At 34.3% G+C, this 14251-nt stretch overlaps 1 protein-coding gene across 1 annotated transcript in view; it reads right to left on the bottom strand.

Moving 5' to 3' along the window:
- Top2b (DNA topoisomerase II beta) overlaps nt 1–14251 on the bottom strand; it is a 65533-nt gene that overhangs the window by 5254 nt on the left and 46028 nt on the right. Inside the window, exons 23-32 of the mRNA XM_052190372.1 lie at nt 14006–14206; nt 13370–13565; nt 13134–13225; nt 10283–10438; nt 10025–10108; nt 7000–7194; nt 5042–5183; nt 4653–4814; nt 2527–2728; nt 1567–1646 (exon numbers count right to left, since the gene is read on the bottom strand). Of these exons, the coding sequence (XP_052046332.1) occupies nt 1567–1646; nt 2527–2728; nt 4653–4814; nt 5042–5183; nt 7000–7194; nt 10025–10108; nt 10283–10438; nt 13134–13225; nt 13370–13565; nt 14006–14206 (1510 nt within the window). The remainder of the gene's footprint in view (nt 1–1566; nt 1647–2526; nt 2729–4652; nt 4815–5041; nt 5184–6999; nt 7195–10024; nt 10109–10282; nt 10439–13133; nt 13226–13369; nt 13566–14005; nt 14207–14251) is intronic.

Below are 14251 nucleotides of genomic sequence, written 5' to 3'. Positions count from 1 at the left end.
TTAGTAAAGAGACTCTATAAAGACCTCTTAGTAAACTGATTCTTTGATGACTTCTCTTTAGCTAATAAATTGATCTTGTTTCTATTTTGACCATATAATCCACAATACACAAACAGCTGAAAATAGAAAATATACCAATGTTATACCTCAAAAATGTTAACTGTTGTGAAACAATATACAAATGTACATGGCAGCGAAAATTAATAGTATCAAAAGATAATTATTTAAGATAACTGGCATGTCCAGCAGAACTAGTGATTTGTTTTCAGATGAGAAGGTCAGCTGTGATAATTTTGGTATTTATACAAACACTATTAGTCAATTCAAGAAAATCAGTACTAATGCCCAATCTAAACAAGCAGTAAGCACACCTATTTTTAAATCAACAATCACTGAGGACAAATTTTAAAGGCAAGCTTACCTTTAATTTACTTTTGAGGGTTGGGGGAGGAGACAGAGTCTTGCAATGTAGCCCAGACTGGCTTCAAACTTTACAATGCCCCTGCCTTAGCCTCCCAAGTGCCAAGCCAGGCATGCGCCCCCATGCACAGCTTTAGCTTATTTCTGTCCACAAATTCATTTAATTTACCAATAACTCTCTCCTCGCTCAAACCATAGCAAGAAACTTTAAAATGGCCTCTTACACTTAATAATTTTACATGACAGTTTTGACAAATTGTGTCACCAATGAATGTCTATCCAAATTTATAGAAAATGTACCAAGTCTAGGTGTGTCTGCATGTATATATTTAAAAATCCAAAACAAGAGTTTAGGAATTGACTTAGTCATTAATGCCTTTGTTCTGCAAGCAAAACCCACAACAATGCAAAGGAGGCATAGTGTCCTGCCTGAGATTCCAGACCACAGGAGGAAGAGAAAAGAAATTTCTCCTACCCAAAAAACTGACCAGCTATGTTAGCTGAAATGGAAAACTTCAAAGTCAAGAAGAGACCCTGTGTCAATATATAAAGTGGAGAACATTGACGATGACACCTGACATCATCAGCCTTGGGCCTCACACACACATGTGCACACCCTTATACACACCATACAACATAGAATAAAGACAGCAAATCAACTAAGTGATCCTAAAAACTGCACGTGCGCACATACATACACACACACACACACACACACACACACACTATATGTACTAAAAAATATACCCTAATTATATTATATTTGTTCCAATAAAAGTTGTATTTTCTCAGCTCTAAGAGTCTGGTAAGATGAATCTGCATCTATACCAGTACTTTTATAGCAGAAAATAGATTAACATCACCATGAAAATAAAATTTCAATCTTCCAATTATTTTCATATTTTTCTCATTATTAAATCTCATATGTCAACACTGCCCCTCCTGAGCGAGCATCTGTCTGCATGCTGCCATGATACCTGTTCTACCCAGTCAGTAAGTAAGTTGCACCATACTGGGCACAGTGTAAAGTTGTTCCCTAATGGAAAACTCTGTGTTAAATTCTGACATGATGATTTTCAAGTTTTCTCTCTATCAAGCGCAGCAATAATGTACTAATTAACTAATGAGAAGAGTAACAGAACATACCATCCTCTGACTTCTGAGAATATGAAGGAAATGAAAAAAGATTTCCAAAATCTTGACTTTTTTTGTCATGTGAAGATTTTCTATTAGAAAAAAATAGCACAAAGAGGTATAATTAAAATATCCAATACAATATACACTGTAGGATTATAATTATCAAAACTTTAGTTCTATCTCCTTTGTTTTCTTTATTAAAGACAGGGCAACACCCATTTCCTGCCCATCTCCTCACAAACTTATGTAAGTAAATACATGAACACAGATATATGATAAAAAAAAATACTGATTTAATATAAGAATGGAAACCAGGCAATGGTTTGAAATTATTCAAAGTGACACTAACTCAAACATTATAAGCAAAGCCCCAGAGAAAGGAGGTGGACTCCTGATCCCAGCAGGTGGCCAGACCATGACTGGCCACAGACCACAGTGGGGTAGTGACTTTAGAAGCTAGTCAAGGCTGGTTATATTGAGTTATAATGTCTTTTAAAAAAACTACTTAATTCAGAAATCTCACATTCTCCATGTTAATGCTGGCATTCATCAAAAGTAATAAAAGTAACCAAGCACAAACCTACTGGAAAAACAAGTTTCCTAATCCTAAAGATCTGGAAACATTTTCCAAGCCAGGAGCTGTCCAAATACACTCCTTGTGGATGACATTTTTGTAAACATTTTACTGGGCAAGTTACACTCATTTATTTACATGTTGTTTGTGGTTACTTTCTTGCTGCAAGGGCAGTTATAAAGAGCTGTTACAAAGCCATATGGCATGGACACATAAAATAGTTATTTTCAGGCCCTTAATGAAAAAGCTTGCCAGTCTTTCACTGAGGCCACAGCAACAGCTGGGAAGAGCTGCAGTCTTAACAAACTGATTATTTCATGAAGAAACCTTTAGCTACTACTGATCATTTCTTGGTGCTCATGAGCTTACTGGATAATGATTGTTGCTTTACTTACTCTGGAGTAGCTTTGGATTTGCCTGGAGAAAAGGCATACTCATCTTTATCTAAGCTATCTGAAGGAACAAATTCATCTTCCCCATCATTTGTTATGGGAGATGCTTTAACTTTCAGTTCTTCTAAATCATTATTGTCATCATCATCATCAGCATCATCATCCTCCTCTTCTGAGAAATCAAAAGTGTACTTAGGTCTTTCAGCTAAGAGAAAAAACAGAAATGAATGTAAAGGAACATGTTGCTACAGTTCCAAATAATTAACAGACTAAGGGAGAATCCATGTGCCAAGGAGCTTGATGCCACCCTGGGTGACACAGGGAGGGACTCGCTCAAAACCATGAAAAGAATGTGAAACTCAAAATCCAAGATTTACCACCTAATATATTTTTTAAGTACATTAAGAAAAAGATGACTTTTTTGAGAATAAAAACCTATGGTCTCTCTTAACACTTTCCAGGAGGCTACAATACTAGTACTTACTGTGTTTATTAGAACAACATAAGCTGATGGGACTGCTTCATTAGGATGTTTCTCATTATATTTAAATATTATTCGAGAACACATAGACATGATTGGTGTGACCTGCATCATATGGCCTTGTGCTGTGTGACCTCTGTACTTATAAGATTTCTTTAATTACCAATAACAAAATTTATATTCTTTTAAAAATGATAAACTTTCTTTTAGCTTGTCTAAGTGACAACATTATTTCCCTTTAGGGTTAGCTGCAGTGTGAAATAACAATGTAAGGATCAGCACAGTTGGTAAATGCTGCCTAGTATGCAAAAATCTCTGGATTCAAGTCCCATACACTGAGTCAGGCCATCCACTGAGCATGCTGGTACATGCCAGTAAGATAGGAAACAGTGACAAAGAAGAATCAGACATTCTGGCATGATGCAAGTAAGTTTTATTTTAAATTCTAGCATGCATTATAGAGGAGAATTTATAAACTACTTGGACACTCAATTTTATATTTTACTTTTCATATGTAGAAAAACATAAACATATTTTTGAAGCATTAACTAGTCTTAACTAATTAATTTTCATGTACCTTAATCTAACCACATAAATTATTTACCCTTATCATGTATACCTATACCTATTGAAAAGAAGCTTACCCACTTGATAAAAGAATCAATTTAAAACCTGGTATGCAATTAAAAATATATTTGCCAGAGTTAACAACTAAGAAGCCATAATACTCATTTTAATAAGTTAAAACTTAAGAAAATGTAAGGAAATCATAAAATAAACTAATCAGATTTTTTTTTTTTTTTTTTTTTTTTTTTTTTTTTTGGTTTTTTGGATTTGGTTTTTTGGAGACAGGGTTTCTCTGTATAGCGCTGGCTGTCCTGGAACTCGCTCTGTAGACCAGGCTGCCCTCAAACTCAGAGATCCACCTGCCTCTGCCTCCCAAAGTGCTGGGATTACAGGTGTGTGCCACCACTGCCCGGCTCAGATTTTATAATTATTTGAGTAAGTGCAATTAATGAATATTTGAAAAAGATCAAATCATATTCTTAATAGTGAAGACAAGGTGCTGCAGCCCAGCCATAGCATGATATTTAGAGAATTGAGTACAAAGAATCAAACAGTTACAGGGAAGAGACCTCTCATGATAAAAGATTTACACAGAGAACTTACAACAGAGCTATCACAGCTGCCAATACTGTGACAAAACAATCTTTATGTTCTTTGGTTTGAGGTTTGTTCATTTTTAACAAATATCCCAAAGCCATAGAGGAAGCATTATCTAAGCTTAGAAAACATGATTTGGGCTGGAGAGATTACTTGATGATTAAGAATACTTGTTCTTGAGGAAAACCCATGTTGGTTCCTAGCACCCAAATGACAGCTCACACCCATTCATAACTCCAGACCCAAAGGATCTGGCACCCTTTTCTGACCTCAGCAGGCACCAGACATACACATATTACATAGACATACATGTATGTAAAACATTTTTATATGTAAAATAGATCTGTTTTTAAAAAACATAATTAACTTTGTCTTTCTTTGGAGTAACAATTTAATACTTTAGTAACAGTGTTAATGCTACTGAACCAAACGTATAGGTCAATGATCATATACAATAAAATAAATATAAAATGTATCATAATACCAGCTGCTCTCCTAAGCAAAGAATCTCTTGGGATAACCACAGGTTCTGCTTCTTCCAAGTCACTCTCTGATTTGGACTCATCATCTGACCAAGGATTCCGTTTCTTCACTTTCTTCGCATTAGGTTTACCAGTTGATGTAGGTGTTTTTCTAACCCTGGTACCTAAAAGCAAGACAATGGTAATTTGCATATAAATACTTATTCAACCTTACTAGTGAAGCTTTTCTATGAAAAGTTCATTATAAAATAGAAATATATATAAAAACTAAAGGTATTACTTGAACTACTAAAAAGAAATAAATCAATAAAAGCCAGTCGACTTTAGACATACCCTAAAGTTCTTTTCTCTCTTACACACAAACATGCACAAAAGCATTCTAATGCCTTACCAGGCTCCTTTTTCTCTCTTTTGGGTTTGGGGCCTTTATTTACAGGAGCAGGGGTCAATGTCTCTTCTCCTGTACCTTCTACTGGTGTTCCACTAAATTCTTCATCAAATTCTACTTTCACTACTGTAGTATCAGGATCACCCTATGTGTTAAAAGTCAAAACAAATCCAAACATGAATAAAAATAAAAAGGAAATTTACAACGCATATTTTAGAGACACAGTTTCACTCAGAAGTTTCTTCATACTAGGTAAGATTTTTTAATGTATTCCACTTGAGATATGTTTAATTTTATTTCATTTTCTTGTTTCAAATAACACTGCTTATAAGCCTAAAATTCTGATATATTCACTGAGATACTAGCCACTTATAAAAATTTTAAAAGAATAAGCCAGGATCTTGGTTAGCAAAGTAACTATGAAGCCAAAAGCTATGTACTCAAAACAAAAACAAAACAAACAAAAAACAAAAAAACCATATAAGCATACAAAACCACCCCCACTATCAGTGCCTATACCTACTAGGTAAACATTTCAAACTGCTGAAGGAGAGTAACAGCAGATGTATTTTGTGAGGTGCTATAAGGCTGAATCTAGCCTGAAATTACTGGTAAGGGCAGGAGAACTGGGAGGCAGGTACACTGTCAACAAAAACAAGAGGGAAGGACAGCAGCAGCAGAAGGAAACCTGCACCATCCTGTGTAAGAAGGATCAGAGACAACATCCCAAAAGAGCCTTTCCTACTAAGGGCTGAGAGAACCTCTAGGGCTGCTAGGTGGGCAGAACATGGTAAAAGCAGCTGGATGAGAAACAAAGTAGGTCCCCAGTCAGGATAACAGGCCTAGTGACAGCCGTGCTTAGTTTGAGGGGCTTTGGGCATTATATTATAAATCAGAGACAAACATTTAAGAGTTATTATTTTAAGTGGGCAAAGCTCAGGGCAAGCAGGGAAGGGTTTATTGACACTACCTAAAGCAGGAGAAAAAATGATAAGAAATGAACCTGACATCAAAAGACCAAGGCCACTGAGCTAAGGTTACAGCTGAGTGAGGTGAAGGCCCAGATACGGGACAGCCCAGTCATCAGACAGAAGAGAATACTTGCTCTAGTGTCAAAATGCTCCTGTGTTTCAAACTGCTTCAAATACTAGCTCTCCACAAAAAAAAATTAATATTAACAAAATTCTCTGACCTGTAACTCCAATTTGGGCTTATTCACTGATCACAACGAGCCTGTATTCTCAGTTATGTGTTGAATATACATGCATACATATTCCTTGGACTATAACACAAGCCTGCCTAGACCTTTAGACTCTAAAAGACCATCACACATTCTGCTTTCTTGGCTCTGAACCTTCCCTGAAGCCTTTATATCTGGCTAATCCTGGCCCATCCTGCTCAAGGGTAAATTTTTTTTTTAATTCTCTGTAGTAACTATTAATGCCAATAATGCTAGATGTGCTTAATAGTGTTTAACAAAAATCAAACAATGAGATCACAGAAAGTGATGTTCCGTCGAAAGCCAAATAAAGTTGATTTTCTGCTTAACACTCTCTTAATTTGTTGTGATAATGTAAAATTTAAATTTATAAAGTTAACAATTTGTATAGTTTTGGGTTGGTTTTTGCTAAGACTTTAATTTAGAAAGATGTTCAGCAGGATGTTTCTCATTCTCAAAACAGAATTTAGGGCCCTGTAGTTCCAATCAACTCAGGAGTCTGAGGCAAGAAATCAATTAAGCCCATGAGTTTGAGATCAAACAGAAGGGATGAAAGGTGGCGACAAGCTGAACTAATACGTGGCTCTAAATATACACGTGATCCTCCACTATTAGGGTGCTCTTCCTGAACGCAACTGCTCTCGTGGAAGATTTCCTATCACATCAAAACACACTATAAATCATAAAACATGATTAAGCACAAGCTTAAAGTCTACCAATGAGACACAGGAATGTATGATACCTTCTTCTTCTTCAGCAACTTTCTGCTGGCATCTGCCTTCATAGCAGTAATTTCAGGAACAATTCTTCTCCCGTAAGGTGAGGGCATCGTCTCCTCCAGCTGAAGTTTCTTTACTTTAGGTTTGCCAACTTTACCTTTTATTGCTTTCCCAGACATTCCTGCCAGAATATCTTCTCGTTCTTGTGCTTCCACTTTCTGAAATATGATTAAACATAAACAGCTCTTTTTTTAAAAAAATCACTATTGCATAAGAACCTGAAATAAATGATTCCCATATTAAGAAACAAAGGTTTCTTTTCGGCTGATCTGAGAGAAAATAATGGGAAGAGAAGAAAGAACTTTTAAGTCAGAACAGCTGAGTCTTAATCCCAATTCATTAATATAGCTTCCTACTCTTAATATAATATGGCAATGGTGACTAGTGACTTAGTGATTAGTGGTTCTTTATAGAATATGGGATGGGACCACTGCTGACCTGCTGTCATCAGAAACCTGGCACATCACAGACAGTCCTGTAAAAAGCATGATAAAGGGCTGGACAGATAGCTCAGTTACACAGAACTGTGGCTCTTACAGAGAACATGGGCTCAGTTCTCAGCACCACATGGTGGTTCATTTCCCTCTGAACACCAACTTAGGGTATTCTACCCCCTCTCAGGACCTCTTCAGCACTAGTCACACAGGCGGCACACAGACATGTATGCAGAAAAACATCTATATGCATAATAAAGTAAAATATAAATAAATCTTTAAAAAAGTATAAAGTTATTCTTTTCAATTGCTTTAAGCATAATAATGATTCACAATTTTAAAATAAGAAAGAAATCCCAAGACATTGAGCTTATGGGGTTTATTATCAAAATAAATGAATATATAACCACAATTAATGTGACAAATTCTAAATTCTACAAAATCATTCTTTATAATAACTAACAAGTTTGGAAAGATGCAAAGAAAAGTGCCATGTCATGAATGACATTTAAATACAGTTTATTTAATAAAAGTTTATAAGTACGATGTTTTGAAATCAAACACATTGATATTCAATGTTGATATTTTTACTTACTAGTTATATATTCTTAACAAGTAACTGACAGTTGGCAGGGCACCGACCATGTGGCAGGCTTTATAAAGTCCTATCATATCTATTTTAGGGATGATGATGAAAAAAGCATTGCAAAGATGAATAATTATTTTTAATCATGCCAACAGAACATCTCTCTCTACAAATCCCTCCACTTCTCTAGGCTCCAAATCCTTATTTGTTTTATAGAAATGATAACTTCTTTCATTTGAAAACTACATGCAAGCCAGTATTAGCATACAATAGAAGTATCATGACTTTAAAGAACGCGCAGTCATAAAATTTAAGTCTAAATATTCTTAGTTATCAAAAAAAGTACTGTATCTTGGGGCTGGGGAGATGGTACAATGGTTAAGAGCAAGCATTGCTCCTGCAGAGGACCCAGGTTCAATTCCCATCACCCATAGGTGGCTTGTGGCTCATCAACACCTGTAACTCCAGTCCCAGGGGATCTGGTACTGTCTTTTGAACTCCATGGAAGCAATCATGCATATATACACACATTGGGACAAAACACTCAAGTTACATAAAACAATTAAATCTACAAAAAATTAAAATTCTCTAGAATTTAAAGATTTATTTTTATTTATGTTTATGTGTCTGTGTAAGTGTATACGAGAGCCTGTGGACATAAGTCAAAAGAATGAAATAGGATCCTCTGGAAGAGATCAGCAAGTGCTTTTAACTGCTGAGCCATTTGTTTGAATATTGCTAATTATGAAATAATAAACTGACAAAAGTGTAGCAAACAGCAACACTTAGGGCCCTGAAACTGACTCAAATGGTGACATTTCGGCTCTGGAATCTCTACTAGCAGAGCAAGCACAAAATGAGCATGTCTCATTCTTCTACTCAGTGACCCAAACAAAATTCTAGTGTTAGAATTGCAGCAATAGTAATCAGAAACAGTCATTTTTTAATTTATGTTTAGTTATCTTTAATATGATAGAAGCTAGGGTCTCACTCATGCTAGGCCAAGTGCTGCGCCACTGAGCATACCCACAACACACAATTAGGTTTTTAACATATAAGCTAGCAGAAAGAAACTATTCCTCTATTTTTAAAAATCTAATTAATTAAGTAGGTCAATGTATACTACGGTACTTAAAAGATCAGGAACCTAAAACAACAACACAAAAAAGTATCAAAAATTCTATCAGGCAAGTAATATGATACACTTTAAAATTCTAACTGTAAGAGAAGCCATGGGCATGAAAATTAAATACTGGAATAATAATAATAATAATAATATAATTAAGAATCTGAAACAGAAAAATAACTAAAAAATTAGCATCATGCAATAATAGTGGCTGCTTACTTTTGGTACTCAAATTCAGACATTTACTCTGCTGCCAATAAATTAATTTTAGTTTTTTAAAGGGTAATTTTTAAAAGGTTTACATTTTAAATAATTTCTCTATTATTACTTTTAAAATTAGAACTCCACTAACAGAAAATGACTGAAATTTCTTATAATCTAAAGAAGTCAAAATATCCATATTCAACTATATCCATGGACTGCCTTACCTCTTTTCAGAAAAATGCCAAATTAAATCAATTAGCAGAGCCAGACATCAGGTAAGAGAGTTAAACCAATAGAAAGCATTAGAATTTCATTTATTCTAATGAACTCTGTAGCATTTATATCCATCCACACTAGAAAGAACTCTTCTTTATAACTTCATAGAGGTAAAGCTAGCTCAAACTTAAATTACAAATACACTAATACAAAGTTAAAGAAAAATTCTAAGATAATTAAAGAAAAATTTTCATTACTATCTCAAAAAGATTATTTTTCTAAATATAATTTATTCATTTTAAAAGTTATTTATTAATTTAGTAGGGCTGGGGACTGAACTTAGTCCTTACACATTCTAGGCCAATGCACTACCACTAGTAGTAGTGCCTGCAATACATATATTTAATAGAGATTTCACATACATCCAATTCTTCAACAAATGCTGCTAAGTCTTCTTTCCAAAGATCTGAAGGAGATTTCCTTTTGAGATCATTAACCTCTCGCCCCTACAATTAAAAAGAGAGAGAAAGAGAGAGAAAGAGAGAGTAGTATGGTTTAACATTTAATAGTTTTTAAATGTGTAAAGGATAAATCAAAATACTAAGTTTTGGACAAAGAAAATCAAAGACATGGATAATACTGAAATAGTTCCAAATTATTTAACCCACAAATGTTCATACTTTTGTATCTCTCTGTTTAATGAGTTCTTCAACTTTTTCTTTAGTAAGAGACCATAGAGACATATTTAAAATATAATTAAAATCAGGGCCTGAAGGAGTTCCTGAATCAGAGGAACTGTCATCATGTTGGTTTTGTGTATCTTCCTCTTCTGCGGCCTGTAAAAAAAATAATAAACTTTATATTAAGGTCCATTATAATATCAGATCAGCATTTTAATTTCACTAATATTGGGCTTAAATGCTATATTGTTAATGCTACTCCTTCAGGGTGGTAGGAGTTTTTTAAGATTACCATCAAGATTGCCTATAAACTCTATTTCTTATTTTTAAAAAAAAAGCTTAAAATTTTGTTAAGCTAAATAATAAAATCTTCAGAAGGAATAGTATATTGTATCCCTATTTACTCAGGAGTTTGATGAAATGTTAATTGCTTTCCTAAGTCCCAAACTGAAAAGATATTGTATCTTAAAGTTATTAAGTAAAATTTTTGTCATTGCATATTGTCAGACTTTTATACTGGTTAGTTAATGGACATGAAAACACACACACACAAAAAAAATCACTTATAAAGAACTTTAATAGTTGAAAAAGCAAAAATAGGCTACAATTACTCACTATGGATGTATTTTAATAAAAATCCCCTATTAGTACGAAATTTTTTAAAATTTGAACTCAGGAAATAAGTAGACTGAAAACTAAGTTGATGATTTAAGGTGGAGAGACTTTCTGAAATTTTACTCAGAAAAGTAACTGCACTTTAAAGAAGCCTCTTATCCTAATACTGTGTTTCAAATTACAACGAATTCAATAAAAGTAATTTTATGTGTCATTGCCTTCAAAGGTTTAAAAACAAAGGCATGAAATGAAATTAAAATTATTTAAGACACTCAGACAGTTAAAAATGAAAGATACTCTAACGGGCCAAAAGTTTATTAACAAAACAGCTGTACAATTAAAAATGTTGAAATAAAATAATTTATACCTACAAAGTTAGGTCTGAGTATACTTTGGAAATAAGTGATAAAAGTTAAAAGTGCAAATCAAGATACTTCATGACATAAATAAAACTATACACTCAATTACGGAGCAGTTGCTAGATGATTAGCAAGTCCTAGTTAATGTTTATTAGACTGCTCTACAATGAGCTGCCATGGAGCTATGGAAATCTGGGCTGTTAGCTCTCCATGAGGTATTAGAGCACAGTACAATGCTGCCTAAAACTCAAACTGCAGAGTGCATCTTGCCTGGGTTTTCATGACACCAGGAGCATTATTAATGAGCACTCTAAGAATATGTGTGTGTTTCACTATTAATAAGATTATAGCTAAGGGCACTTTGAGAAATTGATTAATAAGTGAACTTTTACATGTTAAATGATAGAATTTGCAGTATAAGAAATAATCTTTAAGTAGGTGTTTTATAACTCTCTCTCTCTCTCTCCCTCTGTCCCTCCCTCTCTCCCTCCCCCATCTCCCTTCTCTCACTCCCTCTCCTCCCCCCCCCTAGTACTACAGGTTCTAGTAAGAACCACACCCTGTGGTACCTGCAGTCCTTACTCCCTAAGTGTACACTTGGCAACAATGCTGCAAAACTTTCACGGTGTTAATGCAACAACTAAAAGTAAGCTAGCTCTTATTCATGAATTCTGCTTCCAACAGAAGGGTATTCCGAAACCAGAACACCCTTATATTTTAAAACTGAGTAAGCCCTGAATTCATTAGCTGATTAGGCAATGTTTTTAAAGATCTATAGTTTAAACCAACAATGACACAGTTCAAGAAGGATATAAAGCATAATTTGGAGTTCAGCAACACAGTAAGTCACAAGATGAATAGAATGTGCTCTTCCACCACACTGTCCTGTCCTACTTTATTAAAATAGTAAATAAGACTGTTAGCTTGATACTATAGACTTTGTGCTGATTTGACTCACTTTAGCATATTATATTGACTTCAAATTTGAAAAGAACTTAATTTGAACAAGAGCAGTATTTCAATATACTTTATGAAAAATTCAAAAACAGTATGGTTGAAAACTCTAAACTGCAAGGAAATATCAGTTCACAGTATATCACACAGTTTTAACTCTCTTAAACAATGTTAACATTACTATCATATATATATATATATGTGTGCATATACATATATACATATATAAATCTATTTCAGTATCTAAAAATATTAATCTGCTGTTTTTTAACTTTTCAACATTTCTGTTCTCAATTACCATGTTGTATTGCCTTTTTATCATCACAAATATTAAGAAATTAACTCTTGAGGGAACTCTTAAGGTTTCAATATTTCATTCATGGAATTAATACAACTATTATCTAAAATGGACAACTTAATTATAATGTTTACATTTCAGACCAAAAGTCTAAACACAGGTAGAGCACATGCTTGGTGTCAGTAACTACAAGGCACATCTGTCTCTCATCTTCCCGGCCCCAACCACAACTAGACCAAGCAGATGCCACACTGTCATCACAGACTGGACAATGGAATGATTTTGAGGGCTACCAGTCTGGCTCTCAAAGAGTATGCATGTACTTTACAGAAACCACCATGACAAATTACACCTCTTAATGGCAGACTCAAGATCAAGGAGACTAAGCCACATTCTCAGCATGGAGCCATTTCTAAAGGTCCTGGTGGAGACTGGTGCTTTGTGGTTGCGTGTGCGCTGTGAATTCCTAAACTGTCTGCTCTGTGGTTTAGCAGAAGCCTTCAGTCTCCAAACAGCTTAGCACCTTTATCAGTTCTAAATCCAAACTTTTGGGGTTGGGGATTTTGTTTGTTTTAGAAGTTGCTTTTCAGAGCTTCTCTGAGTATCTTTTTCTGCAGGTGATTACCTTTTCTTGTGCTTCTTTCCACGCTTTCACTGGGTCAGATTCATAACCTCTCTGGACTAACATTTGAATCAAATCTTTCTTTGACCTATTCTCTATGTGAGGGAAAAATAAAATTAGGATCAAGAAAAGAGATCAATTTGTATTTGCTTATATTCTACTGATTAAAAACGTCTTCTATTAATTAAGACTTTTTTCCATTTTAACTAATGTTCAAATCTTTAAAGGCTATGTCTTACCTATAGTAATTTTCCCTTGTATCTTCTCTAAAATGAAACGAGCTTGATTATTAAGCTTTGTAGATTCTGCTCCCAGCATTCCTACAAGCCATTCCTTCCGTAAACCATAATAACTTAATCGTAAATCAAAGAATTCTTTCAAAATGTCTTGCACAGTTTCATACTTCTTCAGACATCCCATATGATCAAAGAGTACCTACAGAAAATACAAATTTTCTTTAAATTCAATGAATCTGTACTGGTATTTTAATTTATATAATATCTATAGTGCTTAAAATAACTCTAATATGAATATACACTACCCCTGAAACCCATTAAAAATAAACCAAAATTATTAAAAATGTTTCTACAAATATTCCTTTAGTAACAGGAATTGGATAAATGCAATTGCCAAAAACTATGGGAATGTTTAAAATAGTAAAAATTTTAAAAGACTATTTTTTAAGAGGGTTTCTTAGGAGGCTGGAGTGGTGGCTTGCCGTTAAAATTAAGTACATACTGTTCTTACAGAAGACCTGAGTTTGGTACCTAGCATCAGAGGAAAGAAATTAATTGCTAGACTCTTTAATATTCAAGCTTATTGTTATAGCTTTTATAATAATCCAATGTATGACTATTTTAAAAAGATTACATTACCATGGAATTGCAAGTAAGAGTAGTTTGAAGCTTAAAAACTTTATGCAGGCCAGCAGCTTCTGCTTGTGCAAGTTTCTCTTCTGTCATTTTCACCACAAACTTCACAGTTGTGTCAGTATGATATTCTTTGTAATCAGAAATCAGTGCTGGTGTTTTATCTGTTCCATTAAGCATAGGTTCTAGGACCTGCTCCTTGTATACCTAGGAAACATTTAAAAAGACAATAAATCTTGTTACAAGACACTA

This window comes from Apodemus sylvaticus, chromosome 8 (assembly GCF_947179515.1).
Source record: "Apodemus sylvaticus chromosome 8, mApoSyl1.1, whole genome shotgun sequence".
NCBI lineage: Eukaryota > Metazoa > Chordata > Mammalia > Rodentia > Muridae > Apodemus > Apodemus sylvaticus.
This window is presented reverse-complemented; position numbering and strand designations above follow the sequence as displayed.